Below are 12,662 nucleotides of genomic sequence, written 5' to 3' on the forward strand. Positions count from 1 at the left end.
AATGGAAGGTCTCAAGGAAGACATGGAAGAAGGTATGGATTGACGAATCAAGTTTCATTTCTAAATGAGATATTCTGAATTGGAATTGAATGTTGTGAAGTTGCGAAAAAGTTGTTGTGTGCAAATGTTTTTTTGTGAGGGGTCAATCAAGGGGTTAGGGGGATTGTGATGAACCCGTTCAACCTGCAGTTTTGAAGATGCAAGTTTTGTGATACAGCACAGTAACGGCGATCATCAAATCCGGAGGAGTTTGACCGCATTTGGGTTATGCGAAGATGCATTAGGAAGGAGACATCCAAGTGATGTTACAATCCGGAAAGGTCCTTGGAAAGTGGAAGAGAAGGATTGAGCGTCGATAGAAACGTCTTGATACATTCTGTGCCAAAGGATGAAGGCTCGCGAATCGTGAATTGCCATGAATTATTTTAGTTCAACGAACTGCACTGGTGAGGTAGGCGCAATACGATTGAGGCTTGAGGAAAAAACAATCATTTGACCGACGCCGTCACGATGCAGCCGTTTATTAATATGCTGAGATTTCTTACTTACATAGAGACACAGCCACCAATGAAACGGTCATTTTCGTACTTTGTACGTTCGTATCTTCGACGATGTCATCACTTCTGATTCGTGGGGATATCACGATTGACACTGCATGCTTAGAGAGACAACTAATGTTTGTCCTTCTGAAAGCCTTTTTTTGTCACCTAGGCGCAATTGCAGGCGATATCATACAAGAATAGACCCTGAAGTTGGGGAAGTTGAGATGATTTGGTAGACGGGAATTTTTGAATCTTAGCTTGGAGACTATCGATGTTAGTTTTTTAAGATACCGTCTGATCGACATCGTATCTCATTTCCATGAGAAATACCAAGAGACATGGCGAACAAGGCGAACAAGGCAATTGCAACACAACAATAAAAGATGCAAAATTGTTCAACTAGAAATATAGACTTTTAGGGAAATTTTAGACTTCAGGAGTATATTTAGAGTTATTATAGAATAAGTCACGAGTGATGATAGTATTAGGAAAACATCAACTCAAATGTCAAAAATGTTCCGAATCGTGATGATAAGATGGTCATCGATGAAATCATAAAGATGATATGAAGAGATACAGTTTTGCAAAAGGGTATTTACACTGACTACCTACATAGTAGTTACAATTTAGAGCAGGAACAAACTCATTCCTCTCTACCTAGGACCTACCCGTAAAACTTTCAATGGCTCACAGATACTGCATAAGCTTCCTCTCTTCCGATTCCAACCTTGTTCCGAGGTTTATATCGACCAAACAAATTCATCCATTCATCACAATGTATTTGTTTTGATTGATTCTCACAGTACGTACGAACAACATCAATTCTTCTCAGCGAATCCCTCGATGGAAACACAAGACACATTCCTCTAGAATCAACAGACGAAGACGACGACGACGACGGCAATCACAGCAACCAAGACAACAACAACTACTACTTACTACCTAAGCACTTTACTCTTATCGACATAATCAATCAATCAAATCAAATCAAATCAATCAATCAACCCACGAGCGAGTCCTCCATCTTCCTCCCCAAATTCCGATATCACGGTCATAGCCATCCCTTCCCGCTGCCAGCTAAGAAAATCTAATTTCGTAGCACGTTGGCTCGGGCTGAGAAAGAGACCTTGAACCCTGGCAAGGAAAAAGTAAAAACGACAGAGTTACAGAGTACATACTAGGAGTCTTAGAACCTCATCAGTGGTTCGTGAAGACTGAGTGGACTGAGTGAGTGGAGTTTGAATTTTGAGAGAAGTTAGAAGAAGAAGAAAAGGGAAAGAGAAGTGAAAAATCTTTGTCTGAGGGTGTCACTCGTTGTCTCACATAACCAAACCGGCACAAAACATTGGAAATTATACGTCAAGACCGTACTCGTACATAATCGAAAATCCCCAAGGAGGTGCCGACCGAAAGCGATTCATTCATTCGATCGAAAACGATTTACTCTCATTCATTTTTCTTCTCGCGTTTCCATTCTCCCTCTGCCTCTGCCTCTCCCTCTTCCTGCGACGGTCACTGCCACTGCCACTGCCACTGCCATCCACTACTGAACGCCTCCAGCTCCATTTCCACTTTCAACCACACATTCATTTTCCGTTACCTATCTAGGTATCTGGTATCTCGTATTTCATTCGTCTAAAACGATAAAACCACCAAAAAAACATAATAACCTCCCGATTTCAACCATTTCCAAATTACCCCTTCGTTCATTACCTAGGTATTCACAAAACCAAACAAACCTCTTCTTGTCGGTCCAAAGTCTTAGATCTTAAACTTAAACGCCTTAATAATCGAAATTTGGAAGACGCATTCGATTGCAGTCTTCTCTTATTAACTCTTTCTTCTACTCTATACATACAACTTTTAACCACCATTTATTTCCCAACATCTGCGACGTGTCGAAACCCTCTCACCCCCCGGAAGGAAAAAATAATAATCAAAGCGTTCGTAATCATTGTACGAGAACCACTCAAGTACACTACACCAGAACCAATAGCCCGACTTGACCCCCAATTCGATCTTCGTCCGGTCATTTCGAAGCACCTCTCGTTTGTGCTTGAATACGTTGAATACCTTCTTCAACCAATTCGAAACTGCATCGCATTGTAATTCTCCACAGCTACAACAACACATACAGTTGGTGGTTAACATTGTTCGAGAAAGGCAAAGATTGGCTGAGGGTAAGATATGTCCAAGATATTATATCAATTACACCATCTCTACATTTTGCCTAAATGTTCAATGTAGAGTGGCTGAATGCAATTGGAGATTGGTGACTAATAATATGGCTACATCTAGGAAGCCCAGAAAATTCGTCGTCAGACAATTCACGATGTCTTCTAACACTACAAGTATGGCAACCAGTGCGCCTGCAGCTACTTCTTCTGAAGTCCCTTCGGCGACTTCAGAGTCTTTGATATCCACCTCATCCACCGTTGCTCCTTCATCGAGTGCAATTGCTAACACAACTCCATCGACTACAGTCACAAGTGCTGATCCTGCAACTACCTCCCCTACAGTATTACCCACTACACAATCTTCAACAGAGACAACTCCGACGCCAACAACTCCGACGCCAACAACTCCAGCGCCGACAACTCCAGTGACAGTCGCAACAACTCCCACAACTTCCGCTGTTGTTACTCAACCTACAACAACTCAACAAGCCGCTACAACTCCCGCAACAACTGCCGACCCTACACCATCATCTTCAGTTGTCGTGTCTGTCGTTACTGTAACTCCAACGGATGGCATATCGTCTGGACAAGTCACAACCGAATACATCACATCTACTCAGGCCGTCACATCTAGGGCATCTTCCACATCGTCGACTTCATCTTCTGCAACAGCTTCCGGAACAGCCGGCCTTAGCAATGCAGGATCGAGTAATTCGGGTAGTAAAGGTATTTCAAGTGGAGGAACAATTGCCATCGCAGTAGTTGTACCTATCGTCGCAGTTGCTGCTTTAATTGCTGCTGGATTATTCTTCTGGAGAAGACGCAAGCAACGTAAGGATGCCGAAGAAATGAGACGAAAGGAAGTGGAGGAATATGGATACAACCCCAACAATGATCCAACTATTCCAGCCGTAGGATCAGGTGGAAGTGATGGGCCATTCGAAATGCGCGAAGAAGAAGGGTCTGGATATCGTGGATGGGGAACTACAGCTGTAGCATCGTCAGGAAGAAAAGCCTCAACAACATTATCTGGTGGTCAATCAGCAGGTGGAATTGGTATGGCTTATTCGGATGGATCGCCGACTCATGCACTTTCCGATACTCGATCTGACAATCCTTTAGTTGATCACCATGAAGAAGAAGGTATGGGCGTTATGGGACCAGCTACAGCGGGAAATCGTGATATAAATCGTGGACCATCGAATGCTTCTTCCTCGTACAGTGCAGCTGGCCGATCAGATGGATCAGGTGAAGCTGGATATAATGGAGGTGGACAATATTATGATCAATACGGAGGCGCCGGTGGAAACCCATACACTGATGCAACACCATATGGAAGTCCACAAAATCGAGCTGAAGCTGCGGGTCAACCAATTATACGTGATGTATCAGCGAGAAGAAACACACGAATCGAAAATCCATCACATTACCCAGGTCAACAAAGTGCAGGTATTTCACAAAACTTTTAATTCGGATAGGATGCGGTTTAAGTTGTTACGATCTTTTTCATCCATCTATGCTATGCACACACCCACGTTCTCATCAAAAGTTTCATTTCGGTAGCCGTGCTCCTTTTCTTAATATGTGGTGGGAATGAATGGAAAGGGAATTTGAGGGGCACAGCTTTGTAGTCATATTATATCACAAATACCATTATGGGGGAGTGGAATGGCGTTTTTTCTTTCTTTTCTGAGTCCTGATGAATGGCTTCTTTTCTCTCCTTTTTTTCTTTCTTTCTTTCTTTGGAGGCCAGCTAGCCTACGACAAACTAGTCTGAAGTGTCGTGGCTTTCTTTTGTTTGATATTGTGGTGGATTGATGAATGAGTGGGAGGAGGTGAGAGAGCAGTGTTCTATGAGAGTACCTAGCGCGCTGGAGACGAGGGGGGAAAACTAGAGAGACTGCGGGGTGAAGGATTATGGAGCGCGCGGAGGGGCTCCCGGCATCAGTGTTGGCGAGGATGATGATGATGATGATAGTGTGTTTGTTGTAGTAGGAGATACAAACAGCGAACAATGGGTGGAAGATATCTACCTAGCGCAAGAATACCTAGTGGAGAGTGGCATATACAAAATGAAATAATACATTTTGAACCAGCAATGATTGATTTTTAGTTTTGTGACGTGATATGACGACTTGTGCACCCGTGGGTTGCGTGTATGTGTCTACGAGATCTGGCTAGCAGTAGAAAGGGTGATGGATGAGATTTTAGATGGGAGGGTGTGAACTGTAGATGGATGGATGGGTAGTAGGGGGTTACGAGAGCTTTAAGGTTGGTGTTGTAGGAAAGTGGGAAGGGGGGGGGGGTAGGTTTGAGGAGAAGGAGATTTGGAAAGATGTTGATGAGAGAGATTGAGATTTGAGATTGAGATTTGAGATTGAGATTGAGATTGAGATTGAGATTTGATATTGAGATTGATATTGATATTGAGATTGAGATTTGAATTATATGTAGTTGGTTTGTTGGGGATATGGGATATGGGTTATGGGTATTAGGAGGGGGATGGGTATTGATATTTGAAGGGGTGTTTGGAGGAGGATGGGTGATTGGTGATGGGGGGTGATGAGGGGTGATGGGTGAGGTAATGATAGATGAGGTAATAGGGTGAGGGAAAGAGGGAGGGAGGGAAAGAGGGAGGGAGGTGAGGTGAGAAGAGGTGAGGTGAAAAGAGGTGAAGAGATGGTGAGGAGAGGTGATGAGGAGAGGTAGAGAGGTAAAGAGGTAGAGAGATAGAAAGATAAATAAAGAGAGATTGGAAAATAGAAAGATGGAATGGTGGAATGGTGAAGTTGTAGATGAGTGGGAGTAGGGAATTGAGTATGGATTTGAGTATGGAATTGAGTATGGATTTGAGTATCAGTATTAGATCAGTGTGTAGATTAGTGTGTAGATAATAATAAGTGTGTAGATATATTGATTGATTGATTGATATATATATAGAGCTAGGGATGTAAAAATGTAAAAAATGTAGAAATAGGTGTGTAGAATGAATATAGATAGGCGTAGAAATAGATGCATGCAGATGTAGAAATAGATGTAAGTTTGTTCCTGGACGAGTGTTGATGGGAAGGGAGGTGGGATTGTTGGAGGTTGGATTTAGACGCTAGGTGTCTAGAATATTGGTATTGCATTGCATTGGAGTGATTGATTGGGTTGTGAATGTTGAGGGTATGGATGAGAAATTGAGGTTTGAGAATTGAGGAGTGAGCAGTGAGGATTGAGAATGAGAATGAGAATCGTGCTGTGTTGATTTGGAGTTGTTAGATTGGTGGTGAGGGGATGGGTGGTTAGATATGGGATATGGGATATAGAATGAAATAAGAGCATGAGGGCTTGAGATCAAAAGGAGTGCCAAGAAGTACGATGCTATATGGAAAGTTAGATACGATCATACGTACGATAGATGCTGAGAGAATCATAGCTCAGTCTCCGAATTGCGAGGGTTTCGGTATCTGTAGATTTGCTGGGTGGTTGGTTGCTAGATGGCCTTGGTTTCTTGGTCAGAGGAGGGGAGGGGAGAGGAGGGGATGGAAGAGAGGGGAGGTATAATGTAGAGAGGAGAAACGAATCTTGATATTGTGTACTGTGCTTGCGTAAATAAATTTGAGGATTTCGCAAGAGGATATACCTAGGATCCAGAGTCTGGATTCAGTTGCCCTTGATGAATCTTGATGAATGTTGTCTGGAGCATGAAAAAGTGTTACTCGATGTGGATAAAAGATCCCGAGGTGGGGAGATAAATTGATGCCGATGAGCTCCGACCTCATTCTCAAGCTTCTGGGATACCTATGAAGTATGTAAAGTCTTGTCAAGTCTTGTCTACTCCTGGAGAGTGGAAGATTATGCTATCTGATAATTCATCATCTTGTCTATCCAGCACAATCTCGCCGTATGAGTCAAAATACACTCTCTGCCGTCGCTTTTGTATCGCAATACCTGATTAGGAAATCCAATGGAATAATGGCATAGAATCGTTGATGAAATGTTTCTAACAGGTGGATATACTTTTACCTGTTCTGTAACTTGCCCCTCATTTCCCTTGCCTTACTCAGTAACTACCACAGTATCCGAAAGAAGTCCGATATAGCATACCGGACAAACACCTTACAAACAGCTCCATTCAACCTTAAAGCTTAACGAAAGATCGTTTACTTACCCCTCATTTGTGACCAACGCCTATTTACTTGGTTTGCCTTCTTCTCGATCAAAACGAAACATACGAAATACACGACGCACTCTGTACACCTTGAGAGCTTTTGAATACCTTGAGAGCTTTAATCTACACAAGAGAATCGACGAATTAAAAGGATAGAATAAGACAACATGCCTGCGGATACTGTTGGAAAGGTATGTTTGGTTTTCTGTTTTGCTTGTCTGCACGGTTTGGTGGGGGGACGGGAGATAATCAGAGAGGGTTATTTGTGCTTGATTGATGGCTTGATCGATTGATGCATACTATTCTCGCGGACTCGTGGAAAGGGAGATTCATGGAGTTACAGTATAGTACATGTGCTAATTCGTAAATCATAATAGACTATTACCTGCAAGGTTAGCTGCCATTTTATATACCCATCTACACATACATAACCAGGGAGATATCTACCATTCCTGCTGCAAATATACTCAGAGTATCATCTGCTGCATTGGCGGATTCTGCAGAAACTTGGGAATTGTTCTGCGGAGCTGCGGAATGGCGCGGATGAAAGTCTGCGAGGTTTTTAACTCGGTCTCAGCATTGAGGGAGAAGATAGAAACAATGCTGGAGAAAGGAAGTGGGGAAAGAGGGAAGAAACAAAAGCTAATAGAGAAATTAATAGGCGGCAGTTGCTTGGGAAGCAGGTCAAGAACTCAGTATTGAGGATATTGAGGTTGCCCCTCCTAAGGCGAATGAAGTGAGAATTGAAATTTATTATACGGGCGTTTGTCATACTGGTAGGTTCTTTTTTAACTTTCTGTTCATTTTTGCCGGTTCGGGAAGGAGGGCTGGTGGGACGATGGGTATGGAGGGGTGAGTTGGGCAGAGCGGGAGACAGGATAGACGAGGAATGGGGATGAAGATATTTTTCGAAAGGGTGAGGAGGATGCTTTTGAAAGAGGATTGGGATGGGGACGATGCTGGGCGCTGGGTCATGAGGAGATTGTACGAATCGTAATAGAAGAGATGCTAATGGCTGATAGATGCATACACACTTTCCGGCAAAGACCCCGAGGGAGCCTTCCCTATTGTTCTCGGACACGAGGGTGCTGGTATTGTTGAATCTGTCGGTGAAGGTGTAACATCTGTTAAACCAGGAGATTACGTTGTCGCGTTATAGTATGTATTCAAAAAGCATCTGTTTCATGCACCGCTAACATCTCTCCAGTACCCCAGAATGTAAAGAATGTAAATTCTGCAAATCTGGCAAAACCAACCTTTGCGGAAAAATCCGTGCAACTCAAGGAAAGGGTGTCATGCCAGATGGTACATCCCGTTTCAAGTGCAAGGGTAAAGATCTCCTCCACTTTATGGGAACATCCACTTTCTCTCAATATACCGTCGTTGCCGATATTTCCGTTGTCGCTATCACCCCAGATGCTCCTATGGACCGCACTTGTTTACTTGGTTGCGGTATTACTACCGGTTACGGAGCTGCTGTCGAAACCGCCAAAGTCGAAGAAGGATCTACTGTCGCTATCTTCGGTGCCGGTTGTGTTGGTCTCAGTGTAATTCAAGGAGCTGTTCAAAGAAAGGCTTCAAAGATCATCGTAGTCGATGTAAACTCATCCAAGAAGGAATGGGCTGATAAATTCGGTGCCACCGATTTCGTTAACCCAACTGAATTGAAGGGTCAAAGTATTCAAGAGAAATTGATCGAAATGACCGATGGTGGTTGTGATTACACTTTTGATTGCACTGGAAATGTTGGTGTTATGAGAGCTGCTTTGGAAGCTTGTCATAAGGGTTGGGGTCAAAGTATTGTTATTGGTGTTGCTGCTGCTGGACAGGAGATTAGTACTAGACGTGAGTTATTCCCTTTTTTTTGCCAGCAGCCGATATTCTTACAAGATACAAATCACTGACATCTCTCATAGCATTCCAACTTGTCACTGGACGTGTCTGGAAAGGTTGTGCATTCGGTGGTATCAAAGGTCGTTCCCAATTACCTCAATTGGTCGATGATTACATGCAAGGTAAATTGAAGGTTGATGAGTTCATTACTCACAGACAACCTTTGAAGGGAATCAACCAAGCATTTGATGATATGAAGAAGGGTGATTGTATTAGATGTGTGGTTAATGTGAGAGAATGACTCCCGGGCACGGAGAAGGAAAATGAAAAGGCTAGGTTGTGAGATATGAGAGAAATGAAAATGTATATGAAAGGATCACTGAAGTCCAGGGTACGATTTTGTGATGTTGAGTTGTTCATTTGATTGTGTGGATGTGTGGATTTGCGAATGATTTTTTGTTGGATTTGGATTTGAGTTTGGATCGGCTATGCTTGATGTACTTACTTACTTGATGATAGGATTATATTGTACATGGTATGCGTATTTTGGGAAATCTCACAATTTGACATGTGATTCCGCGGGCTCTTATCTACTATATCTTAGGTCTCGGAATGAGATTCCCTTCTGTTTGATTCATCTATCTGTCCGTGGTGTTTGAAGTTCTGTGAAGGGGGGCGGGGGTGATGTGTTTGTAAGGGAAAAGTAATCCTCTACATTCACAGAAAGTACGATTAAATGGTTCTTTCATTATTTGATCATGAGTATCTATTATACAGTAAAGCGGTATCCAGGATTCTGTGGAAGACTGCTAGTGCATTATTTACCTCCGAAGAGAATAATTCCAGAGAACTAATATGTCGAATCTCTTACAAGTAATAGATATACCTAGTTTTGGGATCTGTTTCACAAGAGACCTGGATCTATTTGTTTGAGGGAGATAAAAAGTCATGATTATTTTCATATTTGATTATGAGTATCTATTTTACAATACGGTATCTAAAAACCCATCTGGGAGAATGCTAGTGTATTATTTATCTCCAGGGTAAAAACAGCCTCGGGAAACTACCTATCTAGTGACATCAAATTCTCTAATAATACACAGTAACCCCTCACATTTCTTCGCCATCTCTTTATCTGCGAGTTTCCTAATGAGAGAAGAAAAGGAAAATTAGCAGAGTTCATTCTTGACGAAGTGATGGGGATCGTTTACTCACCCACGACGAGACTTCAACAGGTTCCGAAGCGGACCTTGGAGGTTGCTCGTAAGTCGCTCTTGCGACATGTGTATCTGTACGTGCCGTCTCGGAAATAGATCGCGCGCTGGGTTGTGTGTCGATGTATTCTCGGGGTGGGGGCCGGGATGGTTCGTCTCGCATGCGTTCTTCGGTGAATCTACTTGTGAGGGGTTTGGGTTTTGAGGTGGGGAGAGAGGGGGTGGAGGGGGTGTTTTGGTGTGTGGATGTGGATGAGGATGTGGATGACGGTGTCATGGTGCGTAGGAGGTTGGGGTTTGAGGTGGCGAGGATGAGGTGTTGGGGGTCGGAGTGCTTCAAGTGGAGTGAATATTTGAGTCTGGAAGACAAGCGTTGATGATATCTTGTTTGATTCTTCTGATAGTTCAGGAAAGAATGAAAAGAAGAATATGGATGATGTTTTTTACAAATTCCTAAGTCCATAGACGACTGCAAAATTCGTTCTCGGATCTCTTGTTTGATTCTTCTGATAGTTCAGGAAAGAATGGAAAGAAGAATATGGATGCATGGATATGAGAGTAAGACGCAGAACCTATATGCTCATAGTCGGTTCCGAATCAGTGACTGTTTGTGAGTGTATAGTCATATATATTAGCAATAATACAATCACATGAATCTTGTGACTCTGGGAGTGAATGGGGGCAAGTCATGATTGAGAAAATGAATGTTTGGGGTATGTTTTTTTCTTGTCTTTCTTGTCTTGTTTTCTTTTTGAGAATTGGATGGGATTGTATTGTATTGTATTGTTATACAATCTCAGGGTTTGACAGTGTAATGTATACTATATAGAAAACTGTTTATGGAAATACAAAAATAAATTGATTATTAGATCATACATAATGGTATAATTTGATATATTCCATATTGGGTTAGGATTATTAGAAGGATTGCGTGATGGATATTGATAGTTTCAATAGGATAGTTGATGTGTGATTTTTAGAGGATTTTCATTTCTATACACTAGTGATTTATCTTATCAAGAGTGATAGATTTAATGTTTTTTATTTCTGATGTGTTGGGTTTGTGAAGTTGGGCTGTATAGTGTTGGTTCTGGGAAATTTGTATATAGAGAGATTTGTATATAAGGAATCTGTGTATAAGAAATCTGTCTATAATAACACCATATCTAATACCCCTCTTCCATTATAAACATCCCTCATAAACATCCCTTATAAACATCCCTCATCAAAGCCCCCAAGTATCTACTCGGTACATTATATACAAAATACACCACACACATCATATACATGGTCTACATAATCACACATCCACAACACGAACCATCTCCTACTTGCACTGGCGCTTTTTCCTGAAAGGAAGGGAGTTAGTAAATTAGATATCTAGATTTATATATGGGTATATGAGTAGGTAGTGGAGGAACTTACAGGTGGAGGAACAGGTTTACGCTTGATCTTATGTTTAACGGGTGGGGGTGGGTCCATTAAATCTCTTGGTGGTGGCTTGATGGGTCCACCGATGTCTACTTCGGTAAACTTGCTGACACGCGCCTTATGAGACATGGTGTGGTGTGGGAGGTTGGAGTTGTGGGTTGTGAGGTAAGAGGGGTGAGTTTTGACGATGTGGTTTGATAAATATTGGCGGAAGATTTGGGGTGCTTTAGTGAGGTGTCTGGAATTGAAAAGTGCGAAATCGTTTGATATCTGTCAAGTTTAATGAGCTTGAATGTACTGTTTAATCCGGGATGTAGTGTTCTGATTTGGGAAAGTTCTCTAAGCTTTGAGCTGTGGAATTATATATTCCTTATTACTCATGGGATATGATATGAGTCCGGGGTTTGGTGGTGTATAGTCATAGTTGGGGGTGATGATTGTGAGTCCTAGATTATTTCAGGTGGTGACTGATGGAGGTGACTGGGGAAGTGACTGGAGAAGTGACTGTTTAGGAAATGGGTTCGTGGTTTTCTACAAGAGCGGGAGGAGTTTTGATTGGAAGGTTTCATTTTTCCTATAGAAGTTTATGGAGATAAAGCGAGTCCATCTCTATATTGATTCTCGGTCCTAGCTGTCTGGTCGATTGATGTATAGTGTACTCAGAAGGTATGCTAACAATCTATTTTGCGTCACATTCGCAACATTCACTAGATTTCTGTTAGTCAGAGTCAGAACCGTCTTTGGCTTCTTTGCACACTTAAATTCTGGAAATATATCATCTCCTAAAGGGGGGCTTCGGGACCTTCAATACGAATAGAGAATAGAGTTCTACTTTTGATTCTATACTTAAAACTTAATTCCACGGGCTGTATCGCGGGAAATGATTTTCCATGATTTCCTTATTAGATTAGGAAGATTTGAGCTTGAGATTCTCGTCATCTCATCTCGTTGTCATTATTCACGGCTGGCAATAGGGCGATAGGGCTGAAGGGGTAAGTAGGAGTGTCTGAAACGAGTTGCTTTAGACATACCTAAACCCCTTTCCAATCAGATTAAATTTATCATAAAGAGATCCATTAATTCTATGGAAATCTATCTAAACAACGATTGCTTATTGTACAGATCATTCATATCCAAAACACTGATGCTAAAGTCGAGTGACATTGGCGATTTCAATGTACCAACACTCCTCAAAGTGGAACATCAGATAATTCCATAAAGATTCCAAAGGTACCCACCCCCGCCAAATCCTACCCGCAAGATTACTAATGAGAATGCAATATTGACTATGCTCAAAGAATCATAGTTT

At 42.1% G+C, this 12,662-nt stretch overlaps 3 protein-coding genes across 3 annotated transcripts; 2 read left to right on the forward strand and 1 right to left on the reverse strand.

Moving 5' to 3' along the window:
- Positions 1–2,874: 2,874 nt before the first annotated feature.
- Positions 2,875–4,188, forward strand: EAE98_007994 (uncharacterized protein; the record flags this gene model as incomplete). Its single annotated transcript, XM_038955617.1, has 1 exon — positions 2,875–4,188. One exon carries the CDS (start codon positions 2,875–2,877, stop codon positions 4,186–4,188), a length of 1,314 nt encoding a protein of 437 aa, XP_038807911.1.
- A 2,854-nt stretch (positions 4,189–7,042) lies between these two features.
- On the forward strand, positions 7,043–9,009 carry EAE98_007995 (uncharacterized protein; the record flags this gene model as incomplete). The annotated part of the gene is made up of 6 exons (XM_038955618.1): positions 7,043–7,066; positions 7,253–7,267; positions 7,537–7,651; positions 7,898–8,033; positions 8,083–8,720; positions 8,792–9,009. 6 exons carry the CDS (start codon positions 7,043–7,045, stop codon positions 9,007–9,009), a joined length of 1,146 nt encoding a protein of 381 aa, XP_038807912.1.
- Positions 9,010–9,839: 830 nt separating this feature from the next.
- EAE98_007996 (uncharacterized protein) lies at positions 9,840–10,199 on the reverse strand (the record flags this gene model as incomplete). Its single annotated transcript, XM_038955619.1, has 2 exons — positions 9,840–9,854; positions 9,924–10,199. 2 exons carry the CDS (start codon positions 10,197–10,199, stop codon positions 9,840–9,842), a joined length of 291 nt encoding a protein of 96 aa, XP_038807913.1.
- Between the last annotated feature and the right edge of the window lie 2,463 nt (positions 10,200–12,662).

Source organism: Botrytis deweyae (assembly GCF_014898535.1).
Source record: "Botrytis deweyae strain B1 chromosome Unknown BDEW_020, whole genome shotgun sequence".
Classification (NCBI taxonomy): domain Eukaryota; kingdom Fungi; phylum Ascomycota; class Leotiomycetes; order Helotiales; family Sclerotiniaceae; genus Botrytis; species Botrytis deweyae.